The sequence below is a fragment of the Rhinichthys klamathensis genome, unplaced genomic scaffold (assembly GCF_029890125.1).
Source record: "Rhinichthys klamathensis goyatoka isolate OS25496 unplaced genomic scaffold, OSU_Roscu_1.1 h1tg000001l_1, whole genome shotgun sequence".
NCBI lineage: Eukaryota > Metazoa > Chordata > Actinopteri > Cypriniformes > Leuciscidae > Rhinichthys > Rhinichthys klamathensis.
The window spans coordinates 1-21,384 of NW_026606555.1; the positions used below are offsets into that span (position 1 = coordinate 1).

Genomic DNA, 21,384 nt, shown 5'->3' on the forward strand with positions numbered 1-21,384 from the left:
CACACTCACACCAACACTGATTAGACTCCGCCCACACACTCACACCAACACTGATTAGACTCCGCCCACACACTCACACCAACACTGGTTAGACTCCGCCCACACACTCACACCAACACTGATTAGACTCCGCCCACACACTCACACCAACACTGGTTAGACTCCGCCCACACACTCACACCAACACTGATTAGACTCCGCCCACACACTCACACCAACACTGGTTAGACTCCGCCCACACACTCACACCAACACTGATTAGACTCCGCCCACACACTCACACCAACACTGATTAGACTCCGCCCACACACTCACACCAACACTGGTTAGACTCCGCCCACACACTCACACCAACACTGATTAGACTCCGCCCACACACTCACACCAACACTGGTTAGACTCCGCCCACACACTCACACCAACACTGATTAGACTCCGCCCACACACTCACACCAACACTACTTCATGCTTTAAGCTAGAGACCTGCGCGGGAGTGCAGGTCATGACTTCACCTCAATACTCTTCATTCAGCAAGAGTCTGCCAGTTATCATCTTTGTAGGGGTGTAACAGTAGACGTACTCATACCCAAAGTTTTCATTACGAGTCTTTCGGTTCGGCATGCATGTGTACCAAACTAATGTTCAACTCTACATGCCTGCAGTTCTGTGTGTGCTGAACGTAATCTGAAACACTGAGTTTCCCATTGCATTTGAGAGGAGTATTTCGCATAAATCTTATGGCTGTATCATCTGTAATGATGGCAAAAAAAAGCCACACGTGTCTCTGTTAAAACTTCAGTCTACACTGAATAAGCGCCGGCGAGCACATGCACGTCAAACAGACGGGGTGCAATAGTTCTTACTAAAATAAAATAAACTAAACTATTCTTACTTACTAAAATATACATTTTGCTAAATATTTTTCATCCAAAAGTAGAAGCACTTCAAATCTCTTCCCTTATTTACAACAGATAAACAGCAACACAAAGAGTGTTTTCCACCTGTACTGACAGAGTTTTTATTTTAAAGACAGACATAGTTTCTTCAAAAAAGAAAAAAAAATTGTTTTGTTGGTAACACTTTACAATAAGATTTCGTTAGTTAACGTTAATTAATGCTTAACAATGAGCAATACATCATACAAACAATGCAAAATATAACTTCACTGTTAGTTCACGTTCATTCAGGTTCATTAAATATGAACAGATACAACTTTTGATTTTAATAATGTATTAGTAAATGTTGGAATTAACATTAATAAATGTGTTAGAAGTATTTGACATATTAAATGTTAAATGTGGTAAACTCATGTTAACAAAGGAACCTTGTTTTGTTTTGAAGTGTTACCATTTAGTTTTCTCCCTGTGTTGTACTGAAAACACATCCAACCGTTCTAAACTGCGAAACTTACCATCCTTTTTAGTGTACTATTACACTCACACTATGTCTTTAAAATGTTTAATTCAGTTTTTTGTGAAAAAGTCCAATCAAACAACGAGTTAAGAAATATAAGTCACCGATGATATTACTTGCACCTTTCACTGGAAATGTAGAGTCAAGCACATTGCATTATGGGATACAGCATGCTCTGTGTATACAGCTGTGGTAGGTGGTGTCGTCTCACTGTGTGTGTGTGTGTGTGTGTGTGTGCAGTGTGGAGAGCACGGCTCTGAGGCTCATCACGGCTCTGGGCAGTTCAGAGGTTCAGCCTCAGTTCACACGCTTCCTCAACGACCCTAAAACTGTGCTGTCGGCGGAGTCCGAGGAGCTGAACCGAGCGCTCATCCTCACGCTGGCTCGAGCTACACACGTCACAGGTACTCACACCAGCAACACACTCCACTCATGATGATACACACGTCACAGGTACTCACACCAGCAACACACTCCACTCATGATGATACACACGTCACGGGTAATCACACCAGCAACACACTCCACTCATGATGATACACACGTCACAGGTACTCACACCAGCAACACACTCCACTCATGATGATACACACGTCACAGGTACTCACACCAGCAACACACTTTACTCATGATGATACACACGTCACAGGTACTCACACCAGCAACACACTCCACTCATGATGATACACACGTCACAGGTACTCACACCAGCAACACACTCCACTCATGATGATACACACGTCACAGGTACTCACACCAGCAACACACTCCACTCATGATGATACACACGTCACAGGTACTCACACCAGCAACACACTCCACTCATGATGATACACACGTCACAGGTACTCACACCAGCTACACACTCCACTCATGATGATACACACGTCACAGGTAATCACACCAGCAACACACTCCACTCATGATGATACACACGTCACAGGTACTCACACCAGCAACACACTCCACTCATGATGATACACACGTCACAGGTACTCACACCAGCAACACACTCCACTCATGATGATACACACGTCACAGGTACTCACACCAGCAACACACTCCTCTCATGATGATACACACGTCACGGGTACTCACACCAGCAACACACTCCTCTCATGATGATACACACGTCACGGGTACTCACACCAGCAACACACTCCTCTCATGATGATACACACGTCACGGGTACTCACACCAGCAACACACTCCACTCATGAGGATACACACGTCACAGGTACTCACACCAGCAACACACTCCACTCATGATGATACACACGTCACAGGTACTCAAACCAGCAACACACTCCACTCATGATGATACACACGTCACAGGTACTCACACCAGCAACACACTCCACTCATGATGATACACACGTCACAGGTACTCACACCAGCAACACACTCCACTCATGATGATACACACGTCACAGGTACTCACACCAGCTACACACTCCACTCATGATGATACACACGTCACAGGTACTCACACCACCAACACACTCCACTCATGAGGATACACACGTCACAGGTAATCACACCAGCAACGCACTCCACTTATGATACACACGTCACAGGTACTCACACCAGCAACACACTCCACTCATGATGATACACACGTCACGGGTAATCACACCAGCAACACACTCCACTCATGATGATACACACGTCACAGGTACTCACACCAGCAACACACTCCACTCATGATGATACACACGTCACGGGTAATCACACCAGCAACACACTCCACTCATGATGATACACACGTCACAGGTACTCACACCAGCAACACACTCCACTCATGATGATACACACGTCACAGGTACTCACACCAGCAACACACTTTACTCATGATGATACACACGTCACAGGTACTCACACCAGCAACACACTCCACTCATGATGATACACACGTCACAGGTACTCACACCAGCAACACACTCCACTCATGATGATACACACGTCACAGGTACTCACACCAGCAACACACTCCACTCATGATGATACACACGTCACAGGTACTCACACCAGCAACACACTCCACTCATGATGATACACACGTCACAGGTACTCACACCAGCTACACACTCCACTCATGATGATACACACGTCACAGGTAATCACACCAGCAACACACTCCACTCATGATGATACACACGTCACAGGTACTCACACCAGCAACACACTCCACTCATGATGATACACACGTCACAGGTACTCACACCAGCAACACACTCCACTCATGATGATACACACGTCACAGGTACTCACACCAGCAACACACTCCTCTCATGATGATACACACGTCACGGGTACTCACACCAGCAACACACTCCTCTCATGATGATACACACGTCACGGGTACTCACACCAGCAACACACTCCTCTCATGATGATACACACGTCACGGGTACTCACACCAGCAACACACTCCACTCATGAGGATACACACGTCACAGGTACTCACACCAGCAACACACTCCACTCATGATGATACACACGTCACAGGTACTCAAACCAGCAACACACTCCACTCATGATGATACACACGTCACAGGTACTCACACCAGCAACACACTCCACTCATGATGATACACACGTCACAGGTACTCACACCAGCAACACACTCCACTCATGATGATACACACGTCACAGGTACTCACACCAGCTACACACTCCACTCATGATGATACACACGTCACAGGTACTCACACCACCAACACACTCCACTCATGAGGATACACACGTCACAGGTAATCACACCAGCAACGCACTCCACTTATGATACACACGTCACAGGTACTCACACCAGCAACACACTCCACTCATGAGGATACACACGTCACAGGTACTCACACCAGCAACACACTCCACTCATGATGATACACACGTCACAGGTACTCACACCAGCAACACACTCCACTCATGATGATACACACGTCACAGGTACTCACACCAGCAACACACTCCACTCATGATGATACACACGTCACAGGTACTCACACCAGCAACACACTCCACTCATGATGATACACACGTCACAGGTACTCACACCAGCAACACACTCCACTTATGATGATACACACGTCACAGGTACTCACACCAGCAACACACTCCACTCATGATGATACACACGTCACAGGTACTCACACCAGCTACACACTCCACTCATGATGATACACACGTCACAGGTAATCACACCAGCAACACACTCCACTCATGATGATACACACGTCACAGGTACTCACACCAGCAACACACTCCACTCATGAGGATACACACGTCACAGGTACTCACACCAGCAACACACTCCACTCATGATGATACACACGTCACAGGTACTCAAACCAGCAACACACTCCACTCATGATGATACACACGTCACAGGTACTCACACCAGCAACACACTCCACTCATGATGATACACACGTCACAGGTACTCACACCAGCAACACACTCCACTCATGATGATACACACGTCACAGGTACTCACACCAGCAACACACTCCACTCATGATGATACACACGTCACAGGTACTCACACCAGCAACACACTCCTCTCATGATGATACACACGTCACGGGTACTCACACCAGCAACACACTCCACTCATGATGATACACACGTCACGGGTACTCACACCAGCAACACACTCCTCTCATGATGATACACACGTCACGGGTACTCACACCAGCAACACACTCCACTCATGATGATACACACGTCACGGGTACTCACACCAGCAACACACTCCACTCATGATGATACACACGTCACAGGTACTCACACCAGCAACACACTCCACTCATGATGATACACACGTCACAGGTACTCACACCAGCAACACACTCCACTCATGAGGATACACACGTCACAGGTACTCACACCAGCAACACACTCCACTCATGATGATACACACGTCACAGGTACTCACACCAGCAACACACTCAGCTCATGATGATACACACGTCACAGGTACTCACACCAGCAACACACTCCACTCATGAGGATACACACGTCACAGGTACTCACACCAGCAACACACTCCACTCATGATGATACACACGTCACAGGTACTCACACCAGCAACACACTCCACTCATGATGATACACACGTCACAGGTACTCACACCAGCAACACACTCCACTCATGATGATACACACGTCACAGGTACTCACACCAGCAACACACTCCACTCATGATGATACACACGTCACAGGTACTCACACCAGCAACACACTCCTCTCATGATGATACACACGTCACGGGTACTCACACCAGCAACACACTCCACTCATGATGATACACACGTCACGGGTACTCACACCAGCAACACACTCCACTCATGAGGATACACACGTCACAGGTACTCACACCAGCAACACACTCCACTCATGATGATACACACGTCACAGGTACTCACACCAGCAACACACTCCACTCATGATGATACACACGTCACAGGTACTCACAACAGCAACACACTCCACTCATGATGATACACACGTCACAGGTACTCACAACAGCAACACACTCCACTCATGATGATACACACGTCACAGGTACTCACACCAGCAACACACTCCACTCATGATGATACACACGTCACAGGTACTCACACCAGCTACACACTCCACTCATGATGATACACACGTCACAGGTAATCACACCAGCAACACACTCCACTCATGATGATACACACGTCACAGGTACTCACACCAGCAACACACTTTACTCATGAGGATACACACGTCACAGGTACTCACACCAGCAACACACTCCACTCATGATGATACACACGTCACAGGTACTCAAACCAGCAACACACTCCACTCATGATGATACACACGTCACAGGTACTCACACCAGCAACACACTCCACTCATGATGATACACACGTCACAGGTACTCACACCAGCAACACACTCCACTCATGATGATACACACGTCACAGGTACTCACACCAGCAACACACTCCACTCATGATGATACACACGTCACGGGTACTCACACCAGCAACACACTCCACTCATGAGGATACACACGTCACAGGTACTCACACCAGCAACACACTCCACTCATGAGGATAATCACGTCACAGGTACTCACAACAGCAACACACTCCACTCATGATGATACACACGTCACAGGTACTCACACCAGCAACACACTCCACTCATGATGATACACACGTCACAGGTACTCACACCAGCAACACACTCCACTCATGATGATACACACGTCACAGGTACTCACACCAGCTACACACTCCACTCATGATGATACACACGTCACAGGTAATCACACCAGCAACACACTCCACTCATGATGATACACACGTCACAGGTACTCACACCAGCAACACACTCCACTCATGAGGATACACACGTCACAGGTTCTCACACCAGCAACACACTCCACTCATGATGATACACACGTCACAGGTACTCAAACCAGCAACACACTCCACTCATGATGATACACACGTCACAGGTACTCACACCAGCAACACACTCCACTCATGATGATACACACGTCACAGGTACTCACACCAGCAACACACTCCACTCATGATGATACACACGTCACAGGTACTCACACCAGCAACACACTCCACTCATGATGATACACACGTCACAGGTACTCACACCAGCAACACACTCCTCTCATGATGATACACACGTTACGGGTACTCACACCAGCAACACACTCCACTCATGATGATACACACGTCACGGGTACTCACACCAGCAACACACTCCACTCATGATGATACACACGTCACAGGTACTCACACCAGCAACACACTCCTCTCATGATGATACACACGTCACAGGTACTCACACCAGCAACACACTCCTCTCATGATGATACACACGTCACAGGTACTCACACCAGCAACACACTCCACTCATGATGATACACACGTCACGGGTACTCACACCAGCAACACACTCCACTCATGATGATACACACGTCACAGGTACTCACACCAGCAACACACTCCACTCATGATGATACACACGTCACGGGTACTCACACCAGCAACACACTCCACTCATGATGATACACACGTCACAGGTACTCACACCAGCAACACACTCCTCTCATGATGATACACACGTCACAGGTACTCACACCAGCAACACACTCCTCTCATGATGATACACACGTCACAGGTACTCACACCAGCAACACACTCCACTCATGATGATACACACGTCACGGGTACTCACACCAGCAACACACTCCACTCATGATGATACACACGTCACAGGTACTCACACCAGCAACACACTCCACTCATGATGATACACACGTCACAGGTACTCACACCAGCAACACACTCCACTCATGAGGATACACACGTCACAGGTACTCACACCAGCAACACACTCCACTCATGATGATACACACGTCACAGGTACTCACACCAGCAACACACTCAGCTCATGATGATACACACGTCACAGGTACTCACACCAGCAACACACTCCACTCATGATGATACACACGTCACAGGTACTCACACCAGCAACACACTCCACTCATGATGATACACACGTCACAGGTACTCACACCAGCAACACACTCCACTCATGATGATACACACGTCACAGGTACTCACACCAGCAACACACTCCACTCATGATGATACACACGTCACAGGTACTCACACCAGCAACACACTCCACTCATGATGATACACACGTCACAGGTACTCACACCAGCAACACACTCCTCTCATGATGATACACACGTCACGGGTACTCACACCAGCAACACACTCCACTCATGATGATACACACGTCACGGGTACTCACACCAGCAACACACTCCACTCATAATGATACACACGTCACAGGTACTCACACCAGCAACACACTCCTCTCATGATGATACACACGTCACAGGTACTCACACCAGCAACACACTCCTCTCATGATGATACACACGTCACAGGTACTCACACCAGCAACACACTCCACTCATGACGATACACACGTCACGGGTACTCACACCAGCAACACACTCCACTCATGAGGATACACACGTCACGGGTACTCACACCAGCAACACACTCCACTCATGATGATACACACGTCACGGGTACTCACACCAGCAACACACTCCTCTCATGATGATACACACGTCACAGGTACTCACACCAGCAACACACTCCACTCATGATGATACACACGTCACGGGTACTCACACCAGCAACACACTCCTCTCATGATGATACACACGTCACAGGTACTCACACCAGCAACACACTCCACTCATGATGATACACACGTCACAGGTACTCACACCAGCAACACACTCCACTCATGATGATACACACGTCACAGGTACTCACACCAGCAACACACTCCACTCATGATGATACACACGTCACGGTTACTCACACCAGCAACACACTCCACTCATGATGATACACACGTCACAGGTACTCACACCAGCAACACACTCCTCTCATGATGATACACACGTCACAGGTACTCACACCAGCAACACACTCCTCTCATGATGATACACACGTCACAGGTACTCACACCAGCAACACACTCCACTCATGATGATACACACGTCACGGGTACTCACACCAGCAACACACTCCACTCATGATGATACACACGTCACGGGTACTCACACCAGCAACACACTCCACTCACGATGATACACACGTCACGGGTACTCACACCAGCAACACACTCCACTCTTGATGATACACACGTCTCAGGTACTCACACCAGCAACACACTCCACTCATGATGATACACACGTCACAGGTACTCACACCAGCAACACACTCCACTCATGATGATACACACGTCACAGGTACTCACACCAGCAACACACTCCACTCATGATGATACACACGTCACAGGTACTCACACCAGCAACACACTCCACTCATGATGATACACACGTCACAGGTACTCACACCAGCAACACACTCCACTCATGATGATACACACGTCACAGGTACTCACACCAGCAACACACTCCACTCATGAGGATACACACGTCACAGGTACTCACACCAGCAACACACTCCACTCATGAGGATACACACGTCACAGGTACTCACACCAGCAACACACTCCACTCATGATGATACACACGTCACGGGTACTCACACCAGCAACACACTCCACTCATGATGATACACACGTCACAGGTACTCACACCAGCAACACACTCCACTCATGATGATACACACGTCACAGGTACTCACACCAGCAACACACTCCACTCATGATGATACACACGTCACAGGTACTCACACCAGCAACACACTCCACTCATGAGGATACACACGTCACAGGTACTCACACCAGCAACACACTCCACTCATGATGATACACACGTCACAGGTACTCACACCAGCAACACACTCCACTCATGATGATACACACGTCACAGGTACTCACACCAGCAACACACTCCACTCATGATGATACACACGTTACAGGTACTCACACCAGCAACACACTCCACTCATGATGATACACACGTCACAGGTACTCACACCACCAACACACTCCACTCATGATGATACACACGTCACGGGTACTCACACCAGCAACACACTCCACTCATGATGATACACACGTCACAGGTACTCACACCAGCAACACACTCCACTCATGAGGATACACACGTCACAGGTACTCACACCAGCAACACACTCCACTCATGATGATACACACGTCACAGGTACTCACACCAGCAACACACTCCACTCATGATGATACACACGTCACAGGTAATCACACCAGCAACACACTCCACCCATGATGATACACACGTCACAGGTACTCACACCACCAACACACTCCACTCATGATGATACACACGTCACAGGTACTCACACCAGCAACACACTCCACTCATGATGATACACACGTCACAGGTACTCACACCAGCAACACACTCCACTCATGATGATACACACGTCACAGGTACTCACACCAGCAACACACTCCACTCATGATGATACACACGTCACGGGTACTCACACCAGCAACACACTCCACTCATGATGATACACACGTCACAGGTACTCACACCAGCAACACACTCCACTCATGATGATACACACGTCACAGGTACTCACACCAGCAACACACTCCACTCATGATGATACACACGTCACAGGTCCTCACACCAGCAACACACTTCACTCATGATACATTAGCAGTTGATGTGCAGGGGTCATTCTATAATATGGGGTGCATTTCTTGTCCAGTGATGATAATTATATCTAACTTTTTCTAACTATTTTTTTTCAGAAATATCATATTTTATCCAGTAAGAGAATGCATAGTATAATCTGACACCAATTTTTTTATGCACAGTTTTTCAGTTTGCTTGACATTTCTTTTGTGCAGATTTCTTCACTGGCTCGGACTCTATTCAGGGCACCTGGTGTAAAGACATCCTGCAGACCATCATGAACTTCACACCTCATAACTGGGCCTCTCACACACTCAGCTGCTTCCCTGCTCCGCTGCAGGTATTCATACACACACACACACACACACACACACCACACACACACTCTAACTCGCTTCACTTTTGTTTTTTTCCGGCACATTAATAATAATTTTTTTCCCCGGTGTGCTGCGGCAAGTTTTTTGGGATCATTATTCTGGTTTAGTATTCCTCTGTAATGTAGAACAATGTTAGCAATGCTACATATAATACTCAATCTCAAACCATTTTTCAATGCCCCACCATATATATTTAAGTAATTTAATTAATATCATAAACATGCAACTAGTCGACTAATGGCTCAAATGAACCACTACAAGTTGGGAAGAGCCCCTTTACAGTTATAGCTCTTGGAGTGAACGGGCCTTTAATCTGATGAATAATAACTTGAGTTCTCTGTTGTATTCATCCTCCAGGCGTTCTTCAAGCAGAATAATGTTCCTCAGGAGAGCCGCTTTAACCTGAAGAAGAACGTGGAGGAGGAGTACCGCAAGTGGAAGTCCATGACCAACGAGAACGACATCATCACGCACTTCTCCATGCAGGGCTCTCCGCCGCTGTTCCTGTGTCTGCTGTGGAAGATGCTTCTGGAGACCGACCACATCAACCAGATCGGCTTCAGGTGCGAGACACACGCCTCATCTGAAAGAGGATATTATTCACCCTACAATGCCATGTTTGTTAGAGAGCTAGATTGGGGAACAAGCATGAGTGTGGAAAAGGTGTGTATTCCTGAAAGCTGTGATGGTGTCAGCAGTTCGGGTGGAGGTGTGCAGCTCGTTCCACCAGAGAGGAAGAGAGAGGGTGAAGGGTCTGGAAAGTAGGCGTGTTTCCATTACAGATGTGCAAAACTTTTGCGCTTTGTTTTTTCTAAATGTCGATAAAAACGAGTGCGAAATGACATTGTTTCCATTAAAGCTGCAGTCCGTAGCACTTTTTTGGGTTAAAAATTATCCAAAATACATATTTGAGAAAATACATAACCAGTCAGTGTTCAAAACTCTCTGCTTGCCTTAGCTCGATTCAAAGCGGTAAGCTTGTGATAATGTTTTTAATTCCAGTGGTACTGGTGGATTTCCATGGGAGATTTGAGCATATCTTTGAGTCATTGCGTCACATCTGCACACACACACATCTGTACACACACATCTGTACACATGAAGAAGAGTCTCGGCTAGTAGACTATATTGAGTCATTACGTCACATCTGGACACATGAAGAAGAGTCTCGGCTAGTAGACTATATTGAGTCATTACGTCACATCTGGACACATGAAGAAGAGTCTCGGCTAGTAGACTATATTGAGTCATTACGTCACATCTGGACACATAAAGAAGAGTCTCGGCTAGTAGACTATATTGAGTCATTAAGTCACATCTGGACACATAAAGAAGAGTCTCGGCTAGTAGACTATATTGAGTCATTACGTCACATCTGTACACATAAAGAAGAGTCTCGGCTAGTAGACTATATTGAGTCATTACGTCACATCTGTACACATAAAGAAGAGTCTCGGCTAGTAGACTATATTGAGTCATTACGTCACATCTGGACACATAAAGAAGAGTCTCGGCTAGTAGACTATATTGAGTCATTACGTCACATCTGTACACATAAAGAAGAGTCTCGGCTAGTAGACTATATTGAGTCATTACGTCACATCTGGACACATAAAGAAGAGTCTCGGCTAGTAGACTATATTGAGTCATTAAGTCACATCTGGACACATAAAGAAGAGTCTCGGCTAGTAGACTATATTGAGTCATTACGTCACATCTGTACACATAAAGAAGAGTCTCGGCTAGTAGACTATATTGAGTCATTACGTCACATCTGTACACATAAAGAAGAGTCTCGGCTAGTAGACTATATTGAGTCATTACGTCACATCTGTACACATAAAGAAGAGTCTCGGCTAGTAGACTATATTGAGTCATTACGTCACATCTGGACACATAAAGAAGAGTCTCGGCTAGTAGACTATATTGAGTCATTACGTCACATCTGGACACATAAAGAAGAGTCTCGGCTAGTAGACTATATTGAGTCATTACGTCACATCTGTACACATGAAGAAGAGTCTCGGCTAGTAGACTATATTGAGTCATTATGTCACATCTGGACACATAAAGAAGAGTCTCGGCTAGTAGACTATATTGAGTCATTACGTCACATCTGGACACATAAAGAAGAGTCTCGGCTAGTAGACTATATTGAGTCATTACGTCACATCTGTACACATAAAGAAGAGTCTCGGCTAGTAGACTATATTGAGTCATTACGTCACATCTGTACACATGAAGAAGAGTCTCGGCTAGTAGACTATATTGAGTCATTACGTCACATCTGTACACATGAAGAAGAGTCTCGGCTAGTAGACTATATTGAGTCATTACGTCACATCTGGACACATAAAGAAGAGTCTCGGCTAGTAGACTATATTGAGTCATTACGTCACATCTGGACACATAAAGAAGAGTCTCGGCTAGTAGACTATATTGAGTCATTACGTCACATCTGTACACATGAAGAAGAGTCTCGGCTAGTAGACTATATTGAGTCATTACGTCACATCTGTACACATAAAGAAGAGTCTCGGCTAGTAGACTATATTGAGTCATTACGTCACATCTGGACACATAAAGAAGAGTCTCGGCTAGTAGACTATATTGAGTCATTACGTCACATCTGGACACATAAAGAAGAGTCTCGGCTAGTAGACTATATTGAGTCATTACGTCACATCCGTACACATAAAGAAGAGTCTCGGCTAGTAGACTATATTGAGTCATTACGTCACATCTGTACACATAAAGAAGAGTCTCGGCTAGTAGACTATATTGAGTCATTACGTCACATCTGGACACATAAAGAAGAGTCTCGGCTAGTAGACTATATTGAGTCATTACGTCACATCTGGACACATAAAGAAGAGTCTCGGCTAGTAGACTATATTGAGTCATTACGTCACATCTGTACACATAAAGAAGAGTCTCGGCTAGTAGACTATATTGAGTCATTACGTCACATCTGGACACATAAAGAAGAGTCTCGGCTAGTAGACTATATTGAGTCATTACGTCACATCTGGACACATAAAGAAGAGTCTCGGCTAGTAGACTATATTGAGTCATTACGTCACATCTAGACACATAAAGAAGAGTCTCGGCTAGTAGACTATATTGAGTCATTACGTCACATCTGTACACATAAAGAAGAGTCTCAGCTAGTAGACTATATTGAGTCATTACGTCACATCCGTACACATAAAGAAGAGTCTCGGCTAGTAGACTATATTGAGTCATTACGTCACATCTGAACACATAAAGAAGAGTCTCGGCTAGTAGGCTATATTGAGTCATTACGTCACATCTGGACACATAAAGAAGAGTCTCGGCTAGTAGACTATATTGAGTCATTACGTCACATCTGTACACATAAAGAAGAGTCTCGGCTAGTAGACTATATTGAGTCATTACGTCACATCTGTACACATGAAGAAGAGTCTCGGCTAGTAGACTATATTGAGTCATTACGTCACATCTGTACACATGAAGAAGAGTCTCGGCTAGTAGACTATATTGAGTCATTACGTCACATCCGTACACATGAAGAAGAGTCTCGGCTAGTAGACTATATTGAGTCATTACGTCACATCCGTACACATAAAGAAGAGTCTCGGCTAGTAGGCTATATTGAGTCATTACGTCACATCTGTACACATAAAGAAGAGTCTCGGCTAGTAGACTATATTGAGTCATTACGTCACATCTGTACACATAAAGAAGAGTCTCGGCTAGTAGACTATATTGAGTCATTACGTCACATCTGTACACATAAAGAAGAGTCTCGGCTAGTAGACTATATTGAGTCATTACGTCACATCTGTACACATGAAGAAGAGTCTCGGCTAGTAGACTATATTGAGTCATTACGTCACATCTGGACACATAAAGAAGAGTCTCGGCTAGTAGACTATATTGAGTCATTACGTCACATCTGTACACATAAAGAAGAGTCTCAGCTAGTAGACTATATTGAGTCATTACGTCACATCCGTACACATAAAGAAGAGTCTCGGCTAGTAGACTATATTGAGTCATTACGTCACATCTGTACACATAAAGAAGAGTCTCGGCTAGTAGACTATATTGAGTCATTACGTCACATCTGGACACATAAAGAAGAGTCTCGGCTAGTAGACTATATTGAGTCATTACGTCACATCTGTACACATAAAGAAGAGTCTCAGCTAGTAGACTATATTGAGTCATTACGTCACATCCGTACACATGAAGAAGAGTCTCGGCTAGTAGACTATATTGAGTCATTACGTCACATCTGTACACATAAAGAAGAGTCTCGGCTAGTAGACTATATTGAGTCATTACGTCACATCTGTACACATAAAGAAGAGTCTCGGCTAGTAGACTATATTGAGTCATTACGTCACATCTGTACACATAAAGAAGAGTCTCGGCTAGTAGACTATATTGAGTCATTACGTCACATCTGTACACATAAAGAAGAGTCTCGGCTAGTAGACTATATTGAGTCATTACGTCACATCCGTACACATGAAGAAGAGTCTCGGCTAGTAGACTATATTGAGTCATTACGTCACATCCGTACACGTGAAGAAGAGTCTCGGCTAGTAGACTATATTGAGTCATTACGTCACATCTGTACACATGAAGAAGAGTCTCGGCTAGTAGACTATATTGAGTCATTACGTCACATCTGTACACATGAAGAAGAGTCTCAGCTAGTAGACTATATTGAGTCATTACGTCACATCTGTACACATGAAGAAGAGTCTCGGCTAGTAGACTATATTGAGTCATTACGTCACATCTGTACACATGAAGAAGAGTCTCGGCTAGTAGACTATATTGAGTCATTACGTCACATCCGTACACATGAAGAAGAGTCTCGGCTAGTAGGCTATATTGAGTCATTACGTCACGTCTGTACACATAAAGAAGAGTCTCGGCTAGTAGACTATATTGAGTCATTACGTCACATCTGTACACATAAAGAAGAGTCTCGGCTAGTAGACTATATTGAGTCATTACGTCACATCTGGACACATAAAGAAGAGTCTCGGCTAGTAGACTATATTGAGTCATTACGTCACATCCGTACACATAAAGAAGAGTCTCGGCTAGTAGACTATATTGAGTCATTACGTCACATCTGTACACATAAAGAAGAGTCTCGGCTAGTAGACTATATTGAGTCATTACGTCACATCTGTACACATAAAGAAGAGTCTCGGCTAGTAGACTATATTGAGTCATTACGTCACATCTGGACACATAAAGAAGAGTCTCGGCTAGTAGACTATATTGAGTCATTACGTCACATCTGTACACATGAAGAAGAGTCTCGGCTAGTAGACTATATTGAGTCATTACGTCACATCTGTACACATAAAGAAGAGTCTCGGCTAGTAGACTATATTGAGTCATTACGTCACATCTGTCCACATAAAGAAGAGTCTCGGCTAGTAGACTATATTGAGTCATTACGTCACATCTGTACACATAAAGAAGAGTCTCGGCTAGTAGACTATATTGAGTCATTACGTCACATCTGGACACATAAAGAAGAGTCTCGGCTAGTAGACTATATTGAGTCATTACGTCACATCTGTACACATAAAGAAGAGTCTCGGCTAGTAGACTATATTGAGTCATTACGTCACATCTGTACACATAAAGAAGAGTCTCGGCTAGTAGACTATATTGAGTCATTACGTCACATCTGTACACATGAAGAAGAGTCTCGGCTAGTAGACTATATTGAGTCATTACGTCACATCTGTACACATGAAGAAGAGTCTCGGCTAGTAGACTATATTGAGTCATTACGTCACATCTGGACACATAAAGAAGAGTCTCGGCTAGTAGACTATATTGAGTCATTACGTCACATCTGTACACATGAAGAAGAGTCTCGGCTAGTAGACTATATTGAGTCATTACGTCACATCTGGACACATAAAGAAGAGTCTCGGCTAGTAGACTATATTGAGTCATTACGTCACATCTGGACACATAAAGAAGAGTCTCGGCTAGTAGACTATATTGAGTCATTACGTCACATCTGGACACATAAAGAAGAGTCTCGGCTAGTAGACTATATTGAGTCATTACGTCACATCTGTACACATGAAGAAGAGTCTCGGCTAGTAGACTATATTGAGTCATTACGTCACATCTGGACACATAAAGAAGAGTCTCGGCTAGTAGACTATATTGAGTCATTACGTCACATCTGTACACATGAAGAAGAGTCTCGGCTAGTAGACTATATTGAGTCATTACGTCACATCTGTACACATAAAGAAGAGTCTCGGCTAGTAGACTATATTGAGTCATTACGTCACATCTGTACACATAAAGAAGAGTCTCGGCTAGTAGACTATATTGAGTCATTACGTCACATCTGTACACATGAAGAAGAGTCTCGGCTAGTCGGCTATATTGAGTCATTACGTCACATCTGGACACATAAAGAAGAGTCTCGGCTAGTAGACTATATTGAGTCATTACGTCACATCTGGACACATAAAGAAGAGTCTCGGCTAGTAGACTATATTGAGTCATTACGTCACATCTGGACACATGAAGAAGAGTCTCGGCTAGTAGACTATATTGAGTCATTACGTCACATCTGGAAACATGAAGAAGAGTCTCGGCTAGTCGGCTATATTGAGTCATTACGTCACATCTGGACACATAAAGAAGAGTCTCGGCTAGTAGACTATATTGAGTCATTACGTCACATCTGTACACATAAAGAAGAGTCTCGGCTAGTAGACTATATTGAGTTATTACGTCACATCTGTACACATAAAGAAGAGTCTCGGCTAGTAGACTATATTGAGTCATTACGTCACATCTGGACACATAAAGAAGAGTCTCGGCTACTAGACTATATTGAGTCATTACGTCACATCTGTACACATAAAGAAGAGTCTCGGCTAGTAGACTATATTGAGATATTATGTCACATCTGTACACATAAAGAAGAGTCTCGGCTAGTAGACTATATTGAGTCATTACGTCACATCTGTACACATAAAGAAGAGTCTCGGCTAGTAGACTATATTGAGTCATTACGTCACATCCGTACACATGAAGAAGAGTCTCGGCTAGTAGACTATATTGAGTCATTACGTCACATCCGTACACGTGAAGAAGAGTCTCGGCTAGTAGACTATATTGAGTCATTACGTCACATCTGTACACATGAAGAAGAGTCTCGGCTAGTAGACTATATTGAGTCATTACGTCACATCTGTACACATGAAGAAGAGTCTCAGCTAGTAGACTATATTGAGTCATTACGTCACATCTGTACACATGAAGAAGAGTCTCGGCTAGTAGACTATATTGAGTCATTACGTCACATCTGTACACATGAAGAAGAGTCTCGGCTAGTAGACTATATTGAGTCATTACGTCACATCCGTACACATGAAGAAGAGTCTCGGCTAGTAGGCTATATTGAGTCATTACGTCACGTCTGTACACATAAAGAAGAGTCTCGGCTAGTCGGCTATATTGAGTCATTACGTCACATCTGGACACATAAAGAAGAGTCTCGGCTAGTAGACTATATTGAGTCATTACGTCACATCTGGACACATAAAGAAGAGTCTCGGCTAGTAGACTATATTGAGTCATTACGTCACATCTGGACACATGAAGAAGAGTCTCGGCTAGTAGACTATATTGAGTCATTACGTCACATCTGGAAACATGAAGAAGAGTCTCGGCTAGTCGGCTATATTGAGTCATTACGTCACATCTGGACACATAAAGAAGAGTCTCGGCTAGTAGACTATATTGAGTCATTACGTCACATCTGTACACATAAAGAAGAGTCTCGGCTAGTAGACTATATTGAGTCATTACGTCACATCTGGACACATAAAGAAGAGTCTCGGCTAGTAGACTATATTGAGTCATTACGTCACGTCTGTACACATAAAGAAGAGTCTCGGCTAGTAGACTATATTGAGTCATTACGTCACATCTGGACACATAAAGAAGAGTCTCGGCTAGTAGACTATATTGAGTCATTACGTCACATCTGTACACATAAAGAAGAGTCTCGGCTAGTAGACTATATTGAGTCATTACGTCACATCTGTCCACATAAAGAAGAGTCTCGGCTAGTAGACTATATTGAGTCATTACGTCACATCTGTACACATAAAGAAGAGTCTCGGCTAGTAGACTATATTGAGTCATTACGTCACATCTGGACACATAAAGAAGAGTCTCGGCTAGTAGACTATATTGAGTCATTACGTCACATCTGTACACATAAAGAAGAGTCTCGGCTAGTAGACTATATTGAGTCATTACGTCACATCTGTACACATAAAGAAGAGTCTCGGCTAGTAGACTATATTGAGTCATTACGTCACATCTGTACACATGAAGAAGAGTCTCGGCTAGTAGACTATATTGAGTCATTACGTCACATCTGTACACATGAAGAAGAGTCTCGGCTAGTAGACTATATTGAGTCATTACGTCACATCTGGACACATAAAGAAGAGTCTCGGCTAGTAGACTATATTGAGTCATTACGTCACATCTGTACACATGAAGAAGAGTCTCGGCTAGTAGACTATATTGAGTCATTACGTCACATCTGGACACATAAAGAAGAGTCTCGGCTAGTAGACTATATTGAGTCATTACGTCACATCTGGACACATAAAGAAGAGTCTCGGCTAGTAGACTATATTGAGTCATTACGTCACATCTGGACACATAAAGAAGAGTCTCGGCTAGTAGACTATATTGAGTCATTACGTCACATCTGGAAACATAAAGAAGAGTCTCGGCTAGTAGGGTATATTGAGTCATTACGTCACATCTGTACACATAAAGAAGGAGTCTCGGCTAGTAGGGTATATTGAGTCATTACGTCACATCTTTACACATAAAGAAGGAGTCTCGGCTAGTAGGGTATATTGAGTCATTACGTCACATCTGGACACATAAAGAAGAGTCTCGGCTAGTAGACTATATTGAGTCATTACGTCACATCTGGACACATAAAGAAGAGTCTCGGCTAGTAGACTATATTGAGTCATTACGTCACATCTGTACACATAAAGAAGAGTCTCGGCTAGTAGACTATATTGAGTTATTACGTCACATCTGGACACATAAAGAAGAGTCTCGGCTAGTAGACTATATTGAGTCATTACGTCACATCTGGACACATAAAGAAGAGTCTCGGCTAGTAGACTATATTGAGTTATTACGTCACATCTGTACACATAAAGAAGAGTCTCGGCTAGTAGACTATATTGAGTCATTACGTCACATCTGTACACATAAAGAAGAGTCTCGGCTAGTAGACTATATTGAGTCATTACGTCACATCTGGACACAAAAAGAAGAGTCTCGGCTAGTAGACTATATTGAGTCATTACGTCACATCTGTACACATAAAGAAGAGTCTCGGCTAGTAGACTATATTGAGTCATTACGTCACATCTGTACACATGAAGAAGAGTCGGCTAGTAGACTATATTGAGTCATTACGTCACATCTGTACACATAAAGAAGAGTCTCGGCTAGTAGGCTATATTGAGTCATTACGTCACATCTGGACACATAAAGAAGAGTCTCGGCTAGTAGACTATATTGAGTCATTACGTCACATCTGTACACATAAAGAAGAGTCTCGGCTAGTAGACTATATTGAGTCATTACGTCACATCTGTACACATAAAGAAGAGTCTCGGCTAGTAGACTATATTGAGTCATTACGTCACATCTGTACACATAAAGAAGAGTCTCGGCTAGTAGACTATTAGGGCTGCAACGATTAGTCGACGTTGTCGACAACGTCGACAATAAATATTTGTCGACAAATATCTTTGTTGTCGAGTAGTCGTTTGATCTCACGTGACCTAATGTAAGGGCCTGCAATCCCGAGATTTGACCGCTACGGCGCTGTAGCGCTAGAGTGTAGTGCAGCCCTTACAAATGCTATTGCGGTAGAAGAAAACACAGCGCGAATTATGACAGTGCAAACGAATCCGAACTAGCAAGGTTTAGGTTTGGGAAAGTTTCACAAAACTTCAAATCAAGAATGCTGTCGTGTTCAATACATGCAAGGCGGAACTTGCTTTTCACGGGAGCACAACATGCATGTTGGAGTGCAAGAGGAAACATCCCGGCAAAAGAGGAGCCGGTGAGAAGTGAGTGTTCTCCAGCTGGAGCTTAACGTTACTAACCAGCGGTAAATCTCTCTTTATTAGAGAATGCAATACTACTAATAATAGTAATAATATTATCAATAGTAATATAATTACAGTAATGCGATGACTTATTTTGCATAGAATAAAGCTTGATCGAGCTTAGGAGTCAGGGCTGTTTTTATTATTGTAACACTATTAGTATATTAGGTATTATTATAGTCTTATC

At 44.1% G+C, this 21,384-nt stretch overlaps 1 protein-coding gene across 1 annotated transcript in view; it reads left to right on the top strand.

Annotated features, from left to right (window-relative positions):
• Window positions 1-1,609: 1,609 nt before the first annotated feature.
• Window positions 1,610-21,384, top strand: part of med23 (mediator complex subunit 23) — a gene marked incomplete at its 5' end in the record, with an annotated part of 61,998 nt that continues 42,223 nt past the window's right edge. Inside the window, 3 exons of the mRNA XM_056258498.1 lie at window positions 1,610-1,817; window positions 10,816-10,940; window positions 11,335-11,540. Coding sequence (XP_056114473.1) covers window positions 1,610-1,817; window positions 10,816-10,940; window positions 11,335-11,540 — 539 coding nt within the window. The remainder of the gene's footprint in view (window positions 1,818-10,815; window positions 10,941-11,334; window positions 11,541-21,384) is intronic.